Genomic DNA, 17500 nt, shown 5'->3' on the forward strand with positions numbered 1-17500 from the left:
TACCATTGACTCGGTACTGCTACCCTGTGTATACAGCCAAGTTACTCATTGTGGATTTATTCTTTGTGTTATTATTTTTATTTTTGCATATTATGTCTCTTTTTATCTCTCTGCATTGTGGGAAGGGCCTGTAAGTCAGCAGCTCACTGTTACACCTGTTGTTTACTAAGCATGTTGATTTATCTCTCTACACAGTGGAGTTACACACTAACACTGGGATGGTATCTATCTCTCTACACAGTGGAGTTACACACTAACACTGGGATGGTATCTATCTCTCTACACAGTGGAGTTACACACTGACACTGGGATGGTATCTATCGCTCTACACAGTGGAGTTACACACTGACACTGGGATGGTATCTATCTCTCTACACAGTGGAGTTACACACTGACACTGGGATGGTATCTATCTCTCTACACAGTGGAGTTACACACTGACACTGGGATGGTATCTATCTCTCTACACAGTGGAGTTACACACTGACACTGGGATGGTATCTATCTCTCTACACAGTGGAGTTACACACTGACACTGGGATGGTATCTATCACTCTACACACAGGAGTTACACACTGACACTGGGATGGTATCTATCTCTCTACACAGTGGAGTTACACACTGACACTGGGATGGTATCTATCTCTCTACACAGTGGAGTTACACACTGACACTGGGATGGTATCTATCTCTCTACACACAGGAGTTACACACTGACACTGGGTTGGTATCTATCACTCTACACAGTGGAGTTACACACTGACACTGGGATGGTATCCATCTCTCTACACAGTGGAGTTACACAGTATCTATCTCTCTACACAGTGGAGTTACACACTGACACTGGGATGGTATCTATCTCTCTACACAGAGGAGTTATCCCCATCATCTCCCAGAGAAGTGTGTGCTGCAGGGCCGGGGTGTCCCATAGAGAGAATGGGTAAACTAAACTTCTTCAGATCCAGCTGATTTCCCTGGAGTGGGAATAGGTCTGGAGGCTGCTTTCTGTCAGTCTGTCACCCACACCTTCAAACCACTTCTAAACCACTTGGAAATCCACTGAGACCTTTTACTCTGGGGTTTCAAACCATCTACGATGGATTCAGGTTGGAAACAACACATATTCTGAATTCAAGAGTGCATAACGCAAAAAGTCATTGTAAATGTCTTGCATTTGATCATGTCTGAAAACAGAGCCTCGGTAGCCATATTGAAAGAGACATTCAGATCTGCACCAGGAGGGCTCCACAGAAAAGCTAGTCTGAAGATGTCAGAAAGTTTTCATTTGTATTCACTTACTGCTCTCTAGAGGTCAGTCAATGTAATGACAACATCTCACCTGGACCCACAATGATCTTTAAGTGTTTTAGATTTATCATATTACCCAGATGCATAATTAATTTCATGATACATAATTTCAAAATCCACATTCTTGGTTACTGAAAATAGCATTTTGTGATACAAGAGGGAATAAAACAGTCCAGCAGACTAAAGACATACAGAAACAGACAGACTGAGACAGAGACAGACATACAGAAACAGACTAGAGACACAGACAGACAGAGACACAGACAGACAGACAGACTGAGACAGAGACACACAGACAGAGACACACAGAGAGACACACAGAGAGACACAAAGAGAGAGAGACACAAAGAGAGAGAGACACAAAGAGAGAGAGACACAGAGAGAGAGAGACACAGAGAGAGAGACACACAGAGAGAGAGACACAGAGAGAGACACACAGAGAGACACACAGAGACACAAAGAGAGAGAGACACAAAGAGAGAGAGACACAAAGAGAGAGAGACACAGAGAGAGAGAGACACAGAGAGAGAGACACAGAGAGAGAGACACAGAGAGACACATAGAGAGACACAGAGAGACAGAGACACAGAGAGACACAGAGAGAGAGAGACACAGAGAGACACAGAGAGACACAGAGAGAGAGAGACACACAGAGAGAGAGAGACACAGAGAGACACACAGAGAGACACAGAGAGACACACAGAGAGACACAGAGAGAGAGAGACACAGAGAGACACAGAGAGAGAGAGACACAGAGAGAGATAGACAGAGAGACACAGAGAGAGAGACACACAGAGAGAGAGACACAGAGAGACAGTCCAGCAGACTAAAGACATACAGAAACAGACAGACTGAGACAGAGACAGACATACAGAAACAGACTAGAGACACAGACAGACAGACAGAGACACAGACAGACTGAGACAGAGACACACAGACAGAGACACACAGAGAGACACACAGAGAGACACACAGAGAGACACACAGAGACACAAAGAGAGAGAGACACAAAGAGAGAGAGACACAAAGAGAGAGAGACAAAGAGAGAGAGACACAGAGAGAGAGAGACACAGAGAGAGACACACAGAGAGAGAGACACAGAGAGAGACACACAGAGAGACACACAGAGACACAAAGAGAGAGAGACACAAAGAGAGAGAGACACAAAGAGAGAGAGACACAAAGAGAGAGAGACACAAAGAGAGAGAGACACAAAGAGAGAGAGAGACAGAGAGAGAGACACAGAGAGAGAGACACAGAGAGACACATAGAGAGACACAGAGAGACAGAGACACAGAGAGACACAGAGAGAGAGACACAGAGAGAGAGAGACACAGAGAGACACAGAGAGACACAGAGAGAGAGAGACACACAGAGAGAGAGAGACACACAGAGAGAGAGAGACACAGAGAGACACACAGAGAGACACAGAGAGAGAGAGACAGAGAGACACAGAGAGAGAGAGACACAGAGAGACACAGAGAGAGAGAGACACAGAGAGACACAGAGAGAGAGAGACAGAGAGACACAGAGAGAGAGACACACAGAGAGAGAGACACAGAGAGACAGACAGAGAGACAGACAAAGAGACACACAGAGAGACAGAGACACACAGACAGAAAGACACAGACAGAAAGACAGAGACACAGAGACACAGATACTTGTCATTGTGGAGGATGACTTGGTGTAGCAGGGGCTGATAATGAACCACTGATTGCATGCCATATATTTCACTAATTACAGCCTAGCTGGGCCCATGCCCAGCCTCAGCTCCCCCATGATGACACCACAGCTTTATTAATGAGTTACAGCATGGTGATTAATATGGGTGATATAGCAGAAAAGCCTCAGGATTGACTATTACTGGAGCAGGGTTCCTACTTGACATTAACACGGGAGACCATACTATAGTAGTATAGTGAAAACATCACCTCCAACAAACTACTTTAGACCATACAGGTCAATTCTGAACAGCATCTAGCTAGATAACACTTTGGACAAGGCATGGTGGCTTTCTGGAGACATTTTACATGTTAGTAATTTAGCAGACGCTCTTGTCCAGAGCGACTTACAGTAGTGAGTGCACACCATCTCATAATTTTTTCGAGACACGGACATTGTGGATTTATGGAGATGTGGACACTATTTTAATCAAGAAACTGGATATTTCTTGGTGGAAAAGGGTGTCAAAGGTCAGCCATATTTCTCAGTGGGAAAAGGGAGCCCAAGGTCAGCCATATTTCTTGGTGGAAAAGGGAGTCCAAGAACAGCCATATACAGTGCCTTGCAAAAGTTGTGGAGAAGTACAGATCAGGGTTGGGTTATAAAAAATATCCAAAACTTTCAACATCCCACGGAGCACCATTAAATCCATTATAAAAAAATTGAAAGAATATAGCACCACAACAAACCTGCCAAGAGAGGGCCGTCTACCAAAACTCACGGACCAGGCAAGGAGGGCATTAATCAGAGAGGCAACAAAGACACGAAAGATAACCCTGAAGGAGCTGCAAAGCTCCACAGCGGAGATTGGAGTATCTGTCCATAGGACCACTTTAAGCTGTACTCTCCACAGCGCTGGGCTTTATGGAAGAGTGCCAAGAAAAAAGCCATTGCTTAAAGAAAAAAATTAGCAAACACGTTTGGTGTTGGCCAAAAGGCATGTTGGAGACTCCCCAAACATATGGAAGAAGGTACTCTGGTCAGATGAGACTAAAATTGAGCTTTTTGGCCATCAAGGAAAAAGCTTTGTCTGGCGCAAACCCAACACCTCTCATCACTCCGAGAACACAATCCCCACAGTGAAGCATGGTGGTGGCAGCATCATGCTGTGGGGATGTTTTTCCATCGGCAGGGACTGGGAAACTGGTCAGAATTGAAGGAATGATGGATGGTGCTAAATACAGGGAAATTCTTGAGGGAAACCTGTTACAGTCTTCCAGAGATTTGAGACTGGGACGGAGGTTCATCTTCCAGCAGGACAATGACCCTAAGCATACTGCTAAAGCAACACTCGAGTGGTTTAAGGGGAAACATTTAAATGTCTTGGAATGGCCTAGTCAAAGCCCAGACCTCAATCCAATTGAGAATCTGTGGAATGACTTAAAGATTGCTGTACACCAGCGGAACCCATCCAACTTGAAGGAGCTGGAGCAGTTTTGCCTTGAAGAATGGGCAAAAATCCCAGTGGCTAGATGTGCCAAGCTTATAGAGACATACCCCAAGAGACTTGTACCTGTAATTGCTGCAAAAGGTGGCTCTACAAAGTATTGACTTTGAGGGGGTGAATAGTTATGCACGCTCAAGTTCAGTTTTTTTGTCTTATTTCTTGTTTGTTTCACCCCAAAAATGATTTTGCATCTTCAAAGTGGTATGCATGTTGTGTAAATCGAATGATACAAACCCCCCAAAAATCCATTTTAATTCCAGGCTGTAAGGCAATAAAATAGGAAAAATGCCAAGGGAGGTGAATATTTTCGCAAGCCACTGTATATTTTGGAGTCAAAGGTCAGCCATATTTCGTGGTGGAAAAGGGATTCAAAGGTCAGCCATATTTCTTGGTGGAAATGGAGTCAAAAGGTCAGCCATATTTCTTGAACCATCCTCTCCCTCATCATGTGTTTGATGTATTTCTCCATCCTGGTTGAGATCATGTGACATGACCAGCTAATTGCTGGTGCTGCTGGACTGGACACCGTTGTCCATAAGAGGGACATTGTGACTCTGCCCGCTCCCCTCCCTGTATTATAAAATGTAATTGCGGTTCGCTTCAGCTAAATAGGTGAGAGGGCCCATTTAATAGTTAATTGACAGATGATTAAGACCAAGCAAACGGCCAGTCATCAGGGGGAATGTCACCTTGCTTCCCAGCTTTTTATTGTTTCCTGTCTTTATAAAGGAAGGAAGGAAAGCAGGAAGGAGCTTTGGCTGAACACTGAAGAGATGTATGAATTACAGGTAGTGGGTTCAGCTGACCAACTGTATTTTATGGCTGATAATTGCAGCATACTCCTACCCCAAATTAAACCATATCCACAACCTGTGATAAACATTTAACCTGCATAAACAAATTTAAGTCTCAGTCTCACAACTTCCTGCATCTTAGTTGTGTTGAATGAATGGAAATAGATTATACCATGATCTACAGATATTGCTTATTTAGAACAGACAACTCAAACGATGGGTTAACATCTCCGGTGGGTTATCTTAGTTTTCTATAACAACTCCGGCGGAGTAGTCTTACCGTCCTGGAAGACCCGTTCCACATTGAGGCCGTAGGTGGCGCACGTCTCATAGTAGGTGCAGCGCTTCAGGTCATTGGACAGCTTGCGTGCTCGTGTGTCGTCGATGACCCGGGGATTGGCTGAGCTGATAGCATCTGCAATCACAGAAATAGCCAATCAAGTGGCGCCCTCTAGTGCTTATAGAGAGGGAATGCATGTCTTATTGCAGTAACTACAGACAGCCCTTAGGTGGCAGTGGCACTCCAAGGAAGTGATTTCGGATAGAGGCTGGAGAAAAGATGCCAGAAGGTGTATGGAACTATGGTGCAACATAGTATTCTGTTCATGCACAGTGCATGTGTGCTCGTGTCTCTGCATGCCAGTGTGTGTGTCTCACCTTGCGTTCCCACCAGCACCAGAGGTACCTCAGCAGTGTTGCGGTAGTTAGCCATGCGGCTGTAGTAATGGTAGACTGTCTGGAAACTGATCTCATCCTCCAGACTGAACACAAATATCACCGCATCCACCCACAGGGCAAACTGGAGAGGGAGAGAGAGAGAGAGAGAGAGAGAGAGAGAGAGAGAGAGAGAGAGAGCGAGAGCGAGAGAGAGACAGCGAGAGAGAGACAGCGAGAGAGAGACAGCGAGAGAGAGACAGAGAGAGAGAGAGAGAGAGAGAGGGGAAAGAAAGAGAGAGAGAGAGGGAAAGAAAGAGAGAGGGAAAGAAAGAGAGAGAGAGAAAGAAAGAGAGAGAGAGAGAGAGAGAGAGAGAGGGGGGAAAGAAAGAGAGGGAGAGAGAGAGAGGAGAACGAGAGGGGAAAGAAAGAGAGGGAGAGAGAGAGAAGGATCGTAAGGTTCAAGCTAGAATCCTTAGTTGATACATCCATTTTTGGACTTATAAATTAATGATATATAACCATTGACTCTTGAAGAATATGCCTCGAGCTTAGTCCTACTGTCATACACCATCAGAACCCAAAATATAAGATTGTTTTACTCCAATGTTTGTAAACATACATGTAAAGAAACATTGTATAGCCTCAAAACATGGTTACAATTATACATTTGATATCATGGATGGGCAGTGCGTGCATCCATAACCGTCTATGAATTTGAGAGTTAACATTTCTCCAGCCCCATGCCTTAGCTTTTTAGCAAAACCGGGGCGGGGCTTTGATATTGTTTCAACTAAGGATTCTAGCTTTAAGGTATTCGGGTTAGTAGTTCAAACTGCATTTGTGGTTAGGTTAGGAAGCATCAGTTTCCAGGACCCAGATTAAGACTAGTTATAGATTAAAAAGGACGCTCAATAGAGTATCTCCATTAAAGTGGATTTTTAGTCTAGGGCTAAATCGGCTTAATCTGTGTACAGGAAACCCACCTGTAATCAATCCACAGCAGCATGTTGCAGATGATACTGCCATGTTAATAAAGCTGTATTACCAACCTGAGCCTCTGGAGGGCCCCCTTCATCTCTGATTAGCAGCAGGTTGCTCTGTCCATCCACCACTATCTCCTTCTTAAAACGGCCCCCTGTAGGAACAACACATAGTATGAGAGAGAGGAGAGGAGAAGAGAGGGACTAACGATGGAGACTGATCAAATACTCCATTAATAACCACAGTATAACTAGCCTCACTTAGCTTTTAGTCCAATTTCACATTTCATTTGTTGATATCACGTTAGACCAGCTAGAGTGAAATAATTAAATTAACGGTTGATGATTTCAAAAATGCGTAGTAAAGCTGTTTGATGAGGTAATGGTAGTGAGAAGGAGACATGATCAATGGAAAGACGGGTAGCTATGATTAATGTGGACTCATTGTGGAGAACGCTCAGGTCTGGCTCAGGTCTGGCTCAGGTCTAGCCAGGATGTTAAAGAAGATATTTGGGAGGGTGAGGACACACACACACACAGTGGTGTAAAGTACTTAAGTAAAACATACTTTAAAGTAGTACTTAAGTTGTTTTTGGGGGAATCTATACTTTACAACTTATATTTTTGATCACTTTTACTTTACTACATTCCTAAAGAAAATCATGTACTTTTTACTCCACACGTTTTCCCTGACACCCAAAAGTACTCGTTACATTTTGACTGCTTGGCAGGACAGGAAAATGGTCCAATTCACACACTTATGAAGAGAACATCCCTGGTCATCCCTACTGCCTCTGATCTGGCGGAAATTTAAAACCAAATACTTTTAGACTTTTACTCAAGTAGTATTTTACTGGGTGACTTTCACTTTTACTTGAGTCATTTTCTATTAATGTATCTTTACTTAAAGTATCTTTACTTTTACTCAAGTATGACTATTGGGTACTTTTCCCACCACTGCACACACACACACACACACACACACACACAAGGATATCAGCTGTCCAGGACCAGATGGTAATATTGACTACCCACAGGAGAATGAGAGGAATGCTGCTGTACAGGGAAACCACACACAGAGATGACAGCGCAGTATATGTGTGTGTGTGTGTGTGTGTGTGTGTTGTAACGGTTTTGACTTGAGGCATTTATAGGGGTGCCAGGTAGGTTGTGCCTACCAGAGAAAGCATAGGTTTCTCCTTTTAGTTCGGGAGGGAATGAGTCCCATCTGGTCCGTCAAGTCACACCAATACAAAGGACTTATGTAAAAGTCAAGATGGAAATATACTTTTCATAAACCCCTAAAAACCTTGGAAAGAACTTCAAACAAGTGTATTCTTTTGCTTGGTTGTATTCACAACATAAATGATCACACCCACCCACACACAACAATATAACAAATCAATGCACTTATGTTCATTTAGAAATGTCCTGTACCTCGGGCATAAAAAGAGTCCAGCCCGGTAAATAAGTTCCGTGGCTCAAGTGCCCTTAGTCCCGCAACGCTTGTCCGTAGCATAAACCCAGTATATTCATACCCTCAAAATAACACTTATTTTGTAACACAACTATAAAGCGTATCAAAGACTACCCAAAGAATAATACGTCCTCACAACTACATAAATCACAGTATACATCACCCCCAAACAAAGGAAATACCGTATACAAAAAGTTGTAGTCAGTCGGTCAGTCAGACAATCCGCCAACAGCCCTCCAGCGGAGGAAAGGCCACGAAAACCAACGGAGAGTTGTAGTCCACAGCGCACAGAGTGGATCCAATCCTGGGTAAACTCGCTTTAAGGCCACAAAACACACTGTAAGGCAACCAAACAAACGTCATGGCGAAGCTTCATGAACTGAAGGTAGTACACATCCTCCTTCAGGTCTCAATCACAACTTCCCTTTTGCGCAGCTGATGCTGGCTATTTAATGGGGAATTAAAGGGGAAGCGCCCTATTAGAAGGAGAAGCCTTGAGACGGTTCAGAAATATTCAGGGCCGTCACACACCCCCTCCCCTGGAAAAAGCCGACCATTGCCCGGGAAGGCAGATCTTGGTCGGGGAAACCGAGAAAGGTCTCCTCATCACTTTCCTCTACAAAAATATTCATTACTTTTTGGCGCTCACGCTCCTCAGCTGAGGGGTCACAGGCATTAAGCCGTGAGACTTCTGGGTCTGGGAATCCGAGAAAAGTCTCCTTACTTTCCTCTTCAAAGATCTCCAGGACCTTGCGGCGCTCAATCTCCTCCAATTCCTCAGCCGAGGGGTAACAGGCCTTAAGGCGTGAGACATGGACAACGCGCATATCTTCACCTGTGTCCTCTTTCACCACTCGGTAGTTCAAAGGGCCCACCTGCTCCACAATCCTATATGGTCCTTGCCATTTAGGAGCGAGCTTGGCCGAGAAGAATTGTTCAGCTTTCGAGTAAGGATGAGAGCGAAGCCACACCCGATCACGAAGCTGGAACTGCAGGTCTCGTCTGTTCTTATCATAATTTCTCTTCTGCTTGAGTCGAGCCTGGATCATGTTCCTTGAGACAAGAGCTCTCAAGTCGTGGAGATGGACTACCTGGTCATAGCAAGCAGCGTCTGGAGTAAGCTGCTGGGGCTGTAGCACCATATCCAAGGGTCCTCGGAGGAGACGACTTAGGTTCAGCTCTGCAGGTGTGACTCCAGTGGACTCTTGCACAGCAGAATTCAGGGCAAATCGAAACTCGTGAAGGTGCTTGTCCCAGTGTTTGTGCTGGGTCCCTACATAGGAAGCAACCATGGTCTTCAAGGTTCGATTTACTCTCTCAGTGAGGTTGGTCTGTGGGTGATAGGCTGTGGTCAACTTCTGTCTCAGGTTCCATCTTTGGCAGGTCTCTCCAAAGAGATCAGAGACAAATTGGGAACCTCGATCAGACAGAATGTAATCAGGCACTCCCCAGCGAGTCAGGATCTCTCTCGTAAGGATGTTAGAGACGGTCCTCGCTGTGGCCTGACGCAGGGCAAAGAGCTCAACCCACTTGGAATAGTAATCAACAAAAACAAGCATGTACACATTCTGATTGGAGCTTCTAGGAAATGGACCCATCAAATCCACTCCTAACATTTCCCAAGGTCGGGTAACCACAGTTTGCTGCAACTTGCCAGCAGGTTTTCTACCTTCTGGTTTGTACATTTGACAAACCTGACATTTTCGGATATGTGATTTCACATCCATGCTCAGATGTGGCCAGTACAGTAATGCTTGCAAACGTTTGTAGGTTTTGAACCTGCCCAAATGACCAGCTAATGGGTCTTCATGGAAATGTTGAAGCAGTTGAAGGCGTAGAGTTTCAGGTATGTATATTTGGTAGAGTGTTCTGTGAGGTAGTTGTACAACTCGGTAGACTTTGTCTTCAATGATGGTCAGCTTTGTGGTAGGGTTGACCATCTTTTCTTCATCTTCCAGGATAGTCTGGTACAAAGCCTGTACTTCGGGATCATCCTGTTGGGCTTTCCAAATGACCTCATCAGAGATGGGAAAGTCAGTTTTGGGTGAGTCTCGACTGCTAGACAGGACAGTAGCACATGTAAGATGAGGGCCACCATTACCACAAGCAGGAGCTCTGGATAAGGCATCTGGAACAGTGTTGTATTTTCCTTTCCTGTATTCTACTGCAAAGGTGAACTCTTGCAACCGTAGAGCCCATCTGATGAGCCTGGTGCTTGGTTTGTTGGTCTTGAACACCCACACAAGGGAGGAATGGTCAGTGACCACAGTGAAGTGTCTTCCCTCCAGGTAGTACCTCCACTTTTCCAAAGCCCAGACAACTGCAAGGCACTCTTGCTCGGTTGTGGAGTAGTTCCGTTCTGCTCCATTCAATGTCCGACTGGCGAACGCTAGCACTTCTTCAGTACCAAGTCCAGTCTGTTGGACTAGGACAGCACCAAGTCCAACATCACTTGCATCAGTGTAAACAACAAAAGGGAAATCAAAGTTGGGATGACCCAAAATGGGAGGGGTGACGAGGTGTCGTTTCAGGGTTTCAAAGGAGTTCTGGCACTCTGCCGTCCATCGGAATTTCGCTCCTTTTCGCTTCAACCCGTTGAGGGGTTCGGCCACCTGGGAGAAGTTCCACACAAACCGATGGTACCATCCAGCCATCCCAAGGAACCGTTGAAGGGCCTTGAGTGTGGTTGGCACAGGGAAGTCTTGTACAGCCTTGGTCTTTTCAGGATCCACATGAATACCATCACAAGACACAATATGGCCAAGGAACTTCAGGGAGGTTTGGCAGAAGTTGCTCTTCTTCATGTTCACTGTCAGACCAGCTTCTCTTAGCTTGTCCAACACTGCTTGAAGGTCTTGAAAGTGTTGCTCTCTGTTCTGGGAGTAGATAATTATATCGTCCAGGTAGACGAAACATATCTTCCCTTTGAGCTCACCTAACGCAATCTCCATGAGTCTTTGGAAAGTGGCAGGTGCATTCTTTAATCCAAAAGGCATCACCTTAAAGGAAAACAAGCCCTCAGCACAGACAAAAGCAGTCTTGTCCTTGCTTTCCTGGTCCATCTCAACCTGCCAATAGCCACTATTGAGGTCAAGGGTAGTGAACACAACAGCGCCAGACAATGACTCCAGGATCTCGTGGATGGTGGGAAGAGGATAGGCATCCGTCTGGGAAACATTGTTGGTCTTCCTATAGTCCACACAAAATCTAAGACCACCGGTCTTTTTTGGAATGAGGACAACAGGAGCAGCCCAGGGAGAGGAGGAACGTTCTATTATATCTTGTGTCAACATATCATTAATGAGTCCCTTTTGGATGATTAGCTTCGCTGGGGACAAACGATATGGCTTTTGCTTGATCGGCATTTCCTGTGTAAGGAATATTTTGTGCTTCAGGAGTCCGGTGCGTCCTAACTTTACAGTACACACATCAGCATTATTCTGCAGCTGTTCCAACAGCCTTAACTCCTCTGGCTGTTCCAGCTGAGCTCTTCTTACAGCCTGTAAAAGGAGATCCTCAGAAGGATTATCCAGGGTTAGTGGTACCGTAGCAACGGCAGAGAAGACTGCCACATTTAGACCCCAATCATGTAACTTTGTAACTTCTGATTGGAAGAAATGCTTCTTGCTCGGATTGTTTGGAAACCAGTAGCAATTGTGTGCGATATCAATCTGGACACCACTGAAGTACATGAAATCAATTCCCAACACGACAGGAAAAGCAAGGTTCTTGTTTTGTAGGATAACCGAAGGAATCATATAGGAGCGGTTACACAGGCGGAACTCCACCTCACTCCATCCAAGTGGTCGTTTAGCCGCCCCGTCAGCCAGATACAGTGGACCTTCTGTCCACGGCTTCAAGTTGTATTTTGGACCTTCAACCTCCTTCCACAGTTTCTCATTGAGCAGTGTGTAGGATGCCCCGGTGTCCAGGATGGCTCTTCCTGTCCATGGGCCTATGGACAGGGGTAACACCAGCTGGTGTGGTATTAACTGAAAGGAAGGGGATGTCGGCGGGGGGGCGTAGGCAGTGACTCTTGAGGTTTCAGCTCTGGTCAAAGCACCCAGAGTAGGATGGTCGTTCCTGCGAAGTGTGTTAGGGGTGTTGGCCTGTTGTAATTTGTGGTTTCTGGAAGGGTTTACTTGATACGGTCTTGGACATGTAGCTGAAGAATGTCCCTTTTGGCTACATCTCCAACAGAACATGGGAGGGGTCTTGGCTGGAGACTCTGGCTGTGGTTGATGATCTGTCTTGGGTAACTGTCTGGGTGTCTGTTTCTTTCTCTGTTCATATTGCTGTTGGCATTCTCTGTCCTTCTCGAACTGCTGTCCCAGGCGAACCAGTCCATCGACAGTGGTGACTCTTTCTCTGAGTTGACTGGCTAGTAGTGGGTTGATGTTCTTCAAGATCAACTTAATGACCTCTTCCTCCTCAATGCCAGGTTTCCACCTTCTGCACAGGGAGTGATAACCGTATGCAAAGTCACGAATATTCTCATTCTCCCTTTGCACTCGATTCCTGACTCTGTCTGCCAGCTCATCTGTGTAGTCCTCAGACAGAAATGCAGAGGAAAACTTGGCCTCAAAGTCAGCCCAGGAGGTAGTGGTGAGACGTGCCACATCCCACCAGTCTCGAGCTGTCCCATGCAACACATTCCTCAATGTGGCAAGGAGTTCTTCGTCAGCCAGGGGATTGAGGGCAAGAAAGTCATGACATCTTTCCAGATACATTAGCGGATCAGGACTGTCATCCTTTTTCCCAAAGGTGGGAAATTGCAATTTAATGGGCATCGCTCCCACATGACGTCTACTCAAATCACCATGAACAAAAGAGCTAGGAGGGATTGAGGAAGTAGAGGGTGAGGGAGTTATGGGACCATGAAAATGAACACCAGGATGCATGGTGGATTGCATCCTGCAAGGGGTGGCTGCAGCATGGCCTTGTCTTGGCTGTTCTGAGGTGCCCGCTTGGCCCTCAGTGGTCTGAACAGAAGTGGACACAAGAGAAGCTCTGTGCAAGGAGTTGTGCCTAATGGAGGCCATGTCAACAGACACATCATCCAACATTTTAACACAATTAGAGAGCGCTGTCTGCAAGTGGTCTACAGTGTTAACCAGGGGAGAAAATACAGAATTGACGTCCTTGAGGACCTCAGTGTGATGATGTTGCAGGCGCCACTGGAGAGTGGCAGTGAGTTGGCTTTGTTGGTAGTCAAACTGCCTGTCCATGGCACCAGTAATTTCCTGTCTTCCACTCTCACTGAGCTCTGTCAGAGTGTGAGTTAGAGTACTCAGTGAGTTTCTGAATTCCATGGCACTCTGTTGTTGCTCTACACTCAGACATTTGAATTTATGATGGATTAGAGTTTGGAGATGTTGTTGAGTCTTACGAATATCAAGGATGTCACCTTGAAGTTGTAAGACTACAACCTCTGGAGATAAACCAGACAATGGAGGAAGATTGGGCGTCAGAGGGAGGGCTAGCTCAGTACCTTCACACAGATCCATGTCAATAAGTGAGTTACTAGTTAGACCTGTGGCCTGTGGTCCAGACCGAGCATTTAGATTCCCAGGGCTCTGGCCCACATCAACTCCATTATTTCCATTCACATTATGATTTGTATTGTTGGCTCGGTAGTCAGAATGGCCCTGTGTATTCCCATTGACAGGTAGGATATGGATGAGCTCATTTTCTTGTAGTGAATCCATTATTTTAATTCCACTCAAAAGATTTGCTTTGGTTAGTTCTCAATGTTGAGGTCCCATCTGGGGTGCCATTTTTTATGTAACGGTTTTGACTTGAGGCATTTATAGGGGTGCCAGGTAGGTTGTGCCTACCAGAGAAAGCATAGGTTTCTCCTTTTAGTTCGGGAGGGAATGAGTCCCATCTGGTCCGTCAAGTCACACCAATACAAAGGACTTATGTAAAAGTCAAGATGGAAATATACTTTTCATAAACCCCTAAAAACCTTGGAAAGAACTTCAAACAAGTGTATTCTTTTGCTTGGTTGTATTCACAACATAAATGATCACACCCACCCACACACAACAATATAACAAATCAATGCACTTATGTTCATTTAGAAATGTCCTGTACCTCGGGCATAAAAAGAGTCCAGCCCGGTAAATAAGTTCCGTGGCTCAAGTGCCCTTAGTCCCGCAACGCTTGTCCGTAGCATAAACCCAGTATATTCATACCCTCAAAATAACACTTATTTTGTAACACAACTATAAAGCGTATCAAAGACTACCCAAAGAATAATACGTCCTCACAACTACATAAATCACAGTATACATCACCCCCAAACAAAGGAAATACCGTATACAAAAAGTTGTAGTCAGTCGGTCAGTCAGACAATCCGCCAACAGCCCTCCAGCGGAGGAAAGGCCACGAAAACCAACGGAGAGTTGTAGTCCACAGCGCACAGAGTGGATCCAATCCTGGGTAAACTCGCTTTAAGGCCACAAAACACACTGTAAGGCAACCAAACAAACGTCATGGCGAAGCTTCATGAACTGAAGGTAGTACACATCCTCCTTCAGGTCTCAATCACAACTTCCCTTTTGCGCAGCTGATGCTGGCTATTTAATGGGGAATTAAAGGGGAAGCGCCCTATTAGAAGGAGAAGCCTTGAGACGGTTCAGAAATATTCAGGGCCGTCACAGTGTGTGTGTGTGTGTGTGTGCAAAACATTCCAGCAGGTCATTCCTTAAAAAAACATGTTTTATCTGTACGGATCTGAGAGAACTGTATGAATGATGTTCTCTCACAATATGGCCTCCAATCTTCACCTGGCCTTCACCAACACCCTATTCTCTGGCCTGGATGCTCTTAGGATGACCTATGAACCTTGACCTCAGATGGAAAGGTCAGAGGGTGTGGGTCGTGACCAGGGACTAAAGGATCCCAGCTGACCATGTTCGCCAAAGCCAAGGCTGCTATATCAAGGGGGGATCAGGGTTGTATGAGGGGAGGACTGATGTACACTGAACAAAAATATAAACGCAACATGCAACATTTTCAAAGATTTTACTGAGTTACAGTTCATATAAGGAAATCAGTCAATTGAAATTAATTCATTAGGCCCTAATCTATGGATTTCACATGACTGGGAATACAGATACACTATATATATACAAAAGTATGTGGACATCCCTTCCAATTAGTGGATTTGGCTATTTCAGCCACACCCGTTGCTGACAGGTGTATAAAATCGAGCACACAGCCATGCAATCTCCATAGACAAACATTGGCAGTAGAATGGCCTTACTGAAGAGCTCAGTGACTTTCAACGTGGCACCACCTTTCCAACAAGTCAGTTCGTCAAATTTCTGCCCTGCTAGAGCTGCCTCGGTCGACTGTAAGTGCTGTTATTGTGAAGTGGAAACGTCTAGGAGCAACAACGACTCAGCCGTGAAGTGGTAGGCCACACAAGCTCACAGAACGGGACCGCCATGTGCTGAAGCGCGTAGCGCATAAAAATCGCCTGTCCTCGGTTGCAACACTCACTACAGAGTTCCAAACTGCTTCTGGAAGCAACGTCAGCACAAGATCTGTTCGTCTGGAGCTTCATGAAATGGGTTTCCATGGCCCAGCAGCCGTACACACGCCTATACAACATTTCTGGGATCTCATTTCAACTTTACATGTTGCATTTACATTTTTGTTCAGTATATAAGGGATGAAGAGGCCTAATGTTTAGGGATGAGGAGGACTAATGTATTAGGGATGGAAGAGGACTGATATATTAGGGATGGATGAGGACTGATATATTAGGGATGGAGGAGGACTGATATATTAGGGATGGAGGAGGACTGATATTAGGGATGGAGGAGGACTGATATATTAGGGATGGAGGAGGACTGATATATTAGGGATGGAGGAGGACTGATATATTAGGGATGGAGGAGGACTGATATACAGTGCTATGAAAAAGTATTTGCCCCTTTTCTAATTTTCTCTACTTTTGCATATTTGTGATACTGAATGTTATCAGATCTTCAACCAAAACCTAATATTAGATAAAGGGAACATAAGTGAACAAATAACACAACGATTACATATTTATTTCATTTATTTCATAAACAAAGTTATGCAACTTCCAATTCCCCAGTGTGAAAAAGTAATTGCCCCCTTACACTCAATAACTGGTTGTGCCGCAATGACTCCAACCAAATGCTTCCTGTAGTTGTTGATCAGTCTCTCACGTCGCTGTTGAGGAATTTTGGCCCACTCTTCCATGCAGAACTGCTTTAACTCAGTGACGTGTGGGTTTTCAAGCATAAACTGCTCGTTTCAAGTCCTGCCACAACATCTCAATTGGGATTAGGTCTGGACTTTGACTAGGCCATTCCAAAACTTCCAGTTTGTTGCTTTTTAGCTATTTTCATGTAGACTTGATTGTGTGTTTTGGATCATTGTCTTGCTGCATGACCCAGCTGCGCTTCAGCTTCAGCTCAGACGGATGGTCTGACATTCTCCCGTAGAATTCTCTGATACAGAGAAGTGTTTGGTTTTCGCCAGGCATAATGGGACCCATCTCGTCCAAAATGTTGACTCAAGTTTGCCAAAAAGCACCTGGATGATCATCAAGACTCTTGGAAGAACGTTCTATGGACAGATGATTCAAAAGTATAACTTTTTGGACGACATGGTTCCAGTAATGCCTGGCAAAAACCAAACTCTGCATTCCACAGTAAGAACATCATACCAAAGGTCAAGCATGGTGGTGGTGTGATGGTTTGGGGATGCTTTGCTGCCTCAGGACCTGGAAGACTTGCCTTAATAGAAGGAACCGTGAATTCTGCTCTAATTCTACAGGAGAATGTCAGACCATCCGTCTGTGAGCTGAAGCTGAAGCACAGCTGGGTCATGCAGCAAGACAATGATCCAAAACACACAATCAAGTATACATGAAAATTGTATAGTCCAGACCTAATCCCAATTGAGATGTTGTGGCAGGACTTGAAACGAGCAGTTCACTCAAGTTATTGAGTGTAAGGGGGCAATTACTTTTTCACACAGGGGAATTGGGTGTTCCATAACTTTGTTTAGGAAATAAATGAAATAAATATGTAATTGTTGTGTTATTTGTCCACTTATGTTCCCTTTATCT

At 45.0% G+C, this 17500-nt stretch overlaps 1 protein-coding gene across 1 annotated transcript in view; it reads right to left on the reverse strand.

Annotated features, from left to right (window-relative positions):
- The window catches only part of LOC311109527 (arf-GAP with GTPase, ANK repeat and PH domain-containing protein 1-like), a gene marked incomplete at its 3' end in the record, with an annotated part of 125481 nt that overhangs the window by 55259 nt on the left and 52722 nt on the right, over nucleotides 1-17500 (reverse strand). Inside the window, exons 5-7 of the mRNA XM_084152444.1 lie at nucleotides 6978-7063; nucleotides 5929-6070; nucleotides 5552-5686 (exon numbers count right to left, since the gene is read on the reverse strand). Coding sequence (XP_084008570.1) covers nucleotides 5552-5686; nucleotides 5929-6070; nucleotides 6978-7063 — 363 coding nt within the window. The remainder of the gene's footprint in view (nucleotides 1-5551; nucleotides 5687-5928; nucleotides 6071-6977; nucleotides 7064-17500) is intronic.

The sequence above is a fragment of the Coregonus lavaretus genome (genome assembly GCF_964263955.1).
Source record: "Coregonus lavaretus genome assembly, chromosome: 35".
NCBI lineage: Eukaryota > Metazoa > Chordata > Actinopteri > Salmoniformes > Salmonidae > Coregonus > Coregonus lavaretus.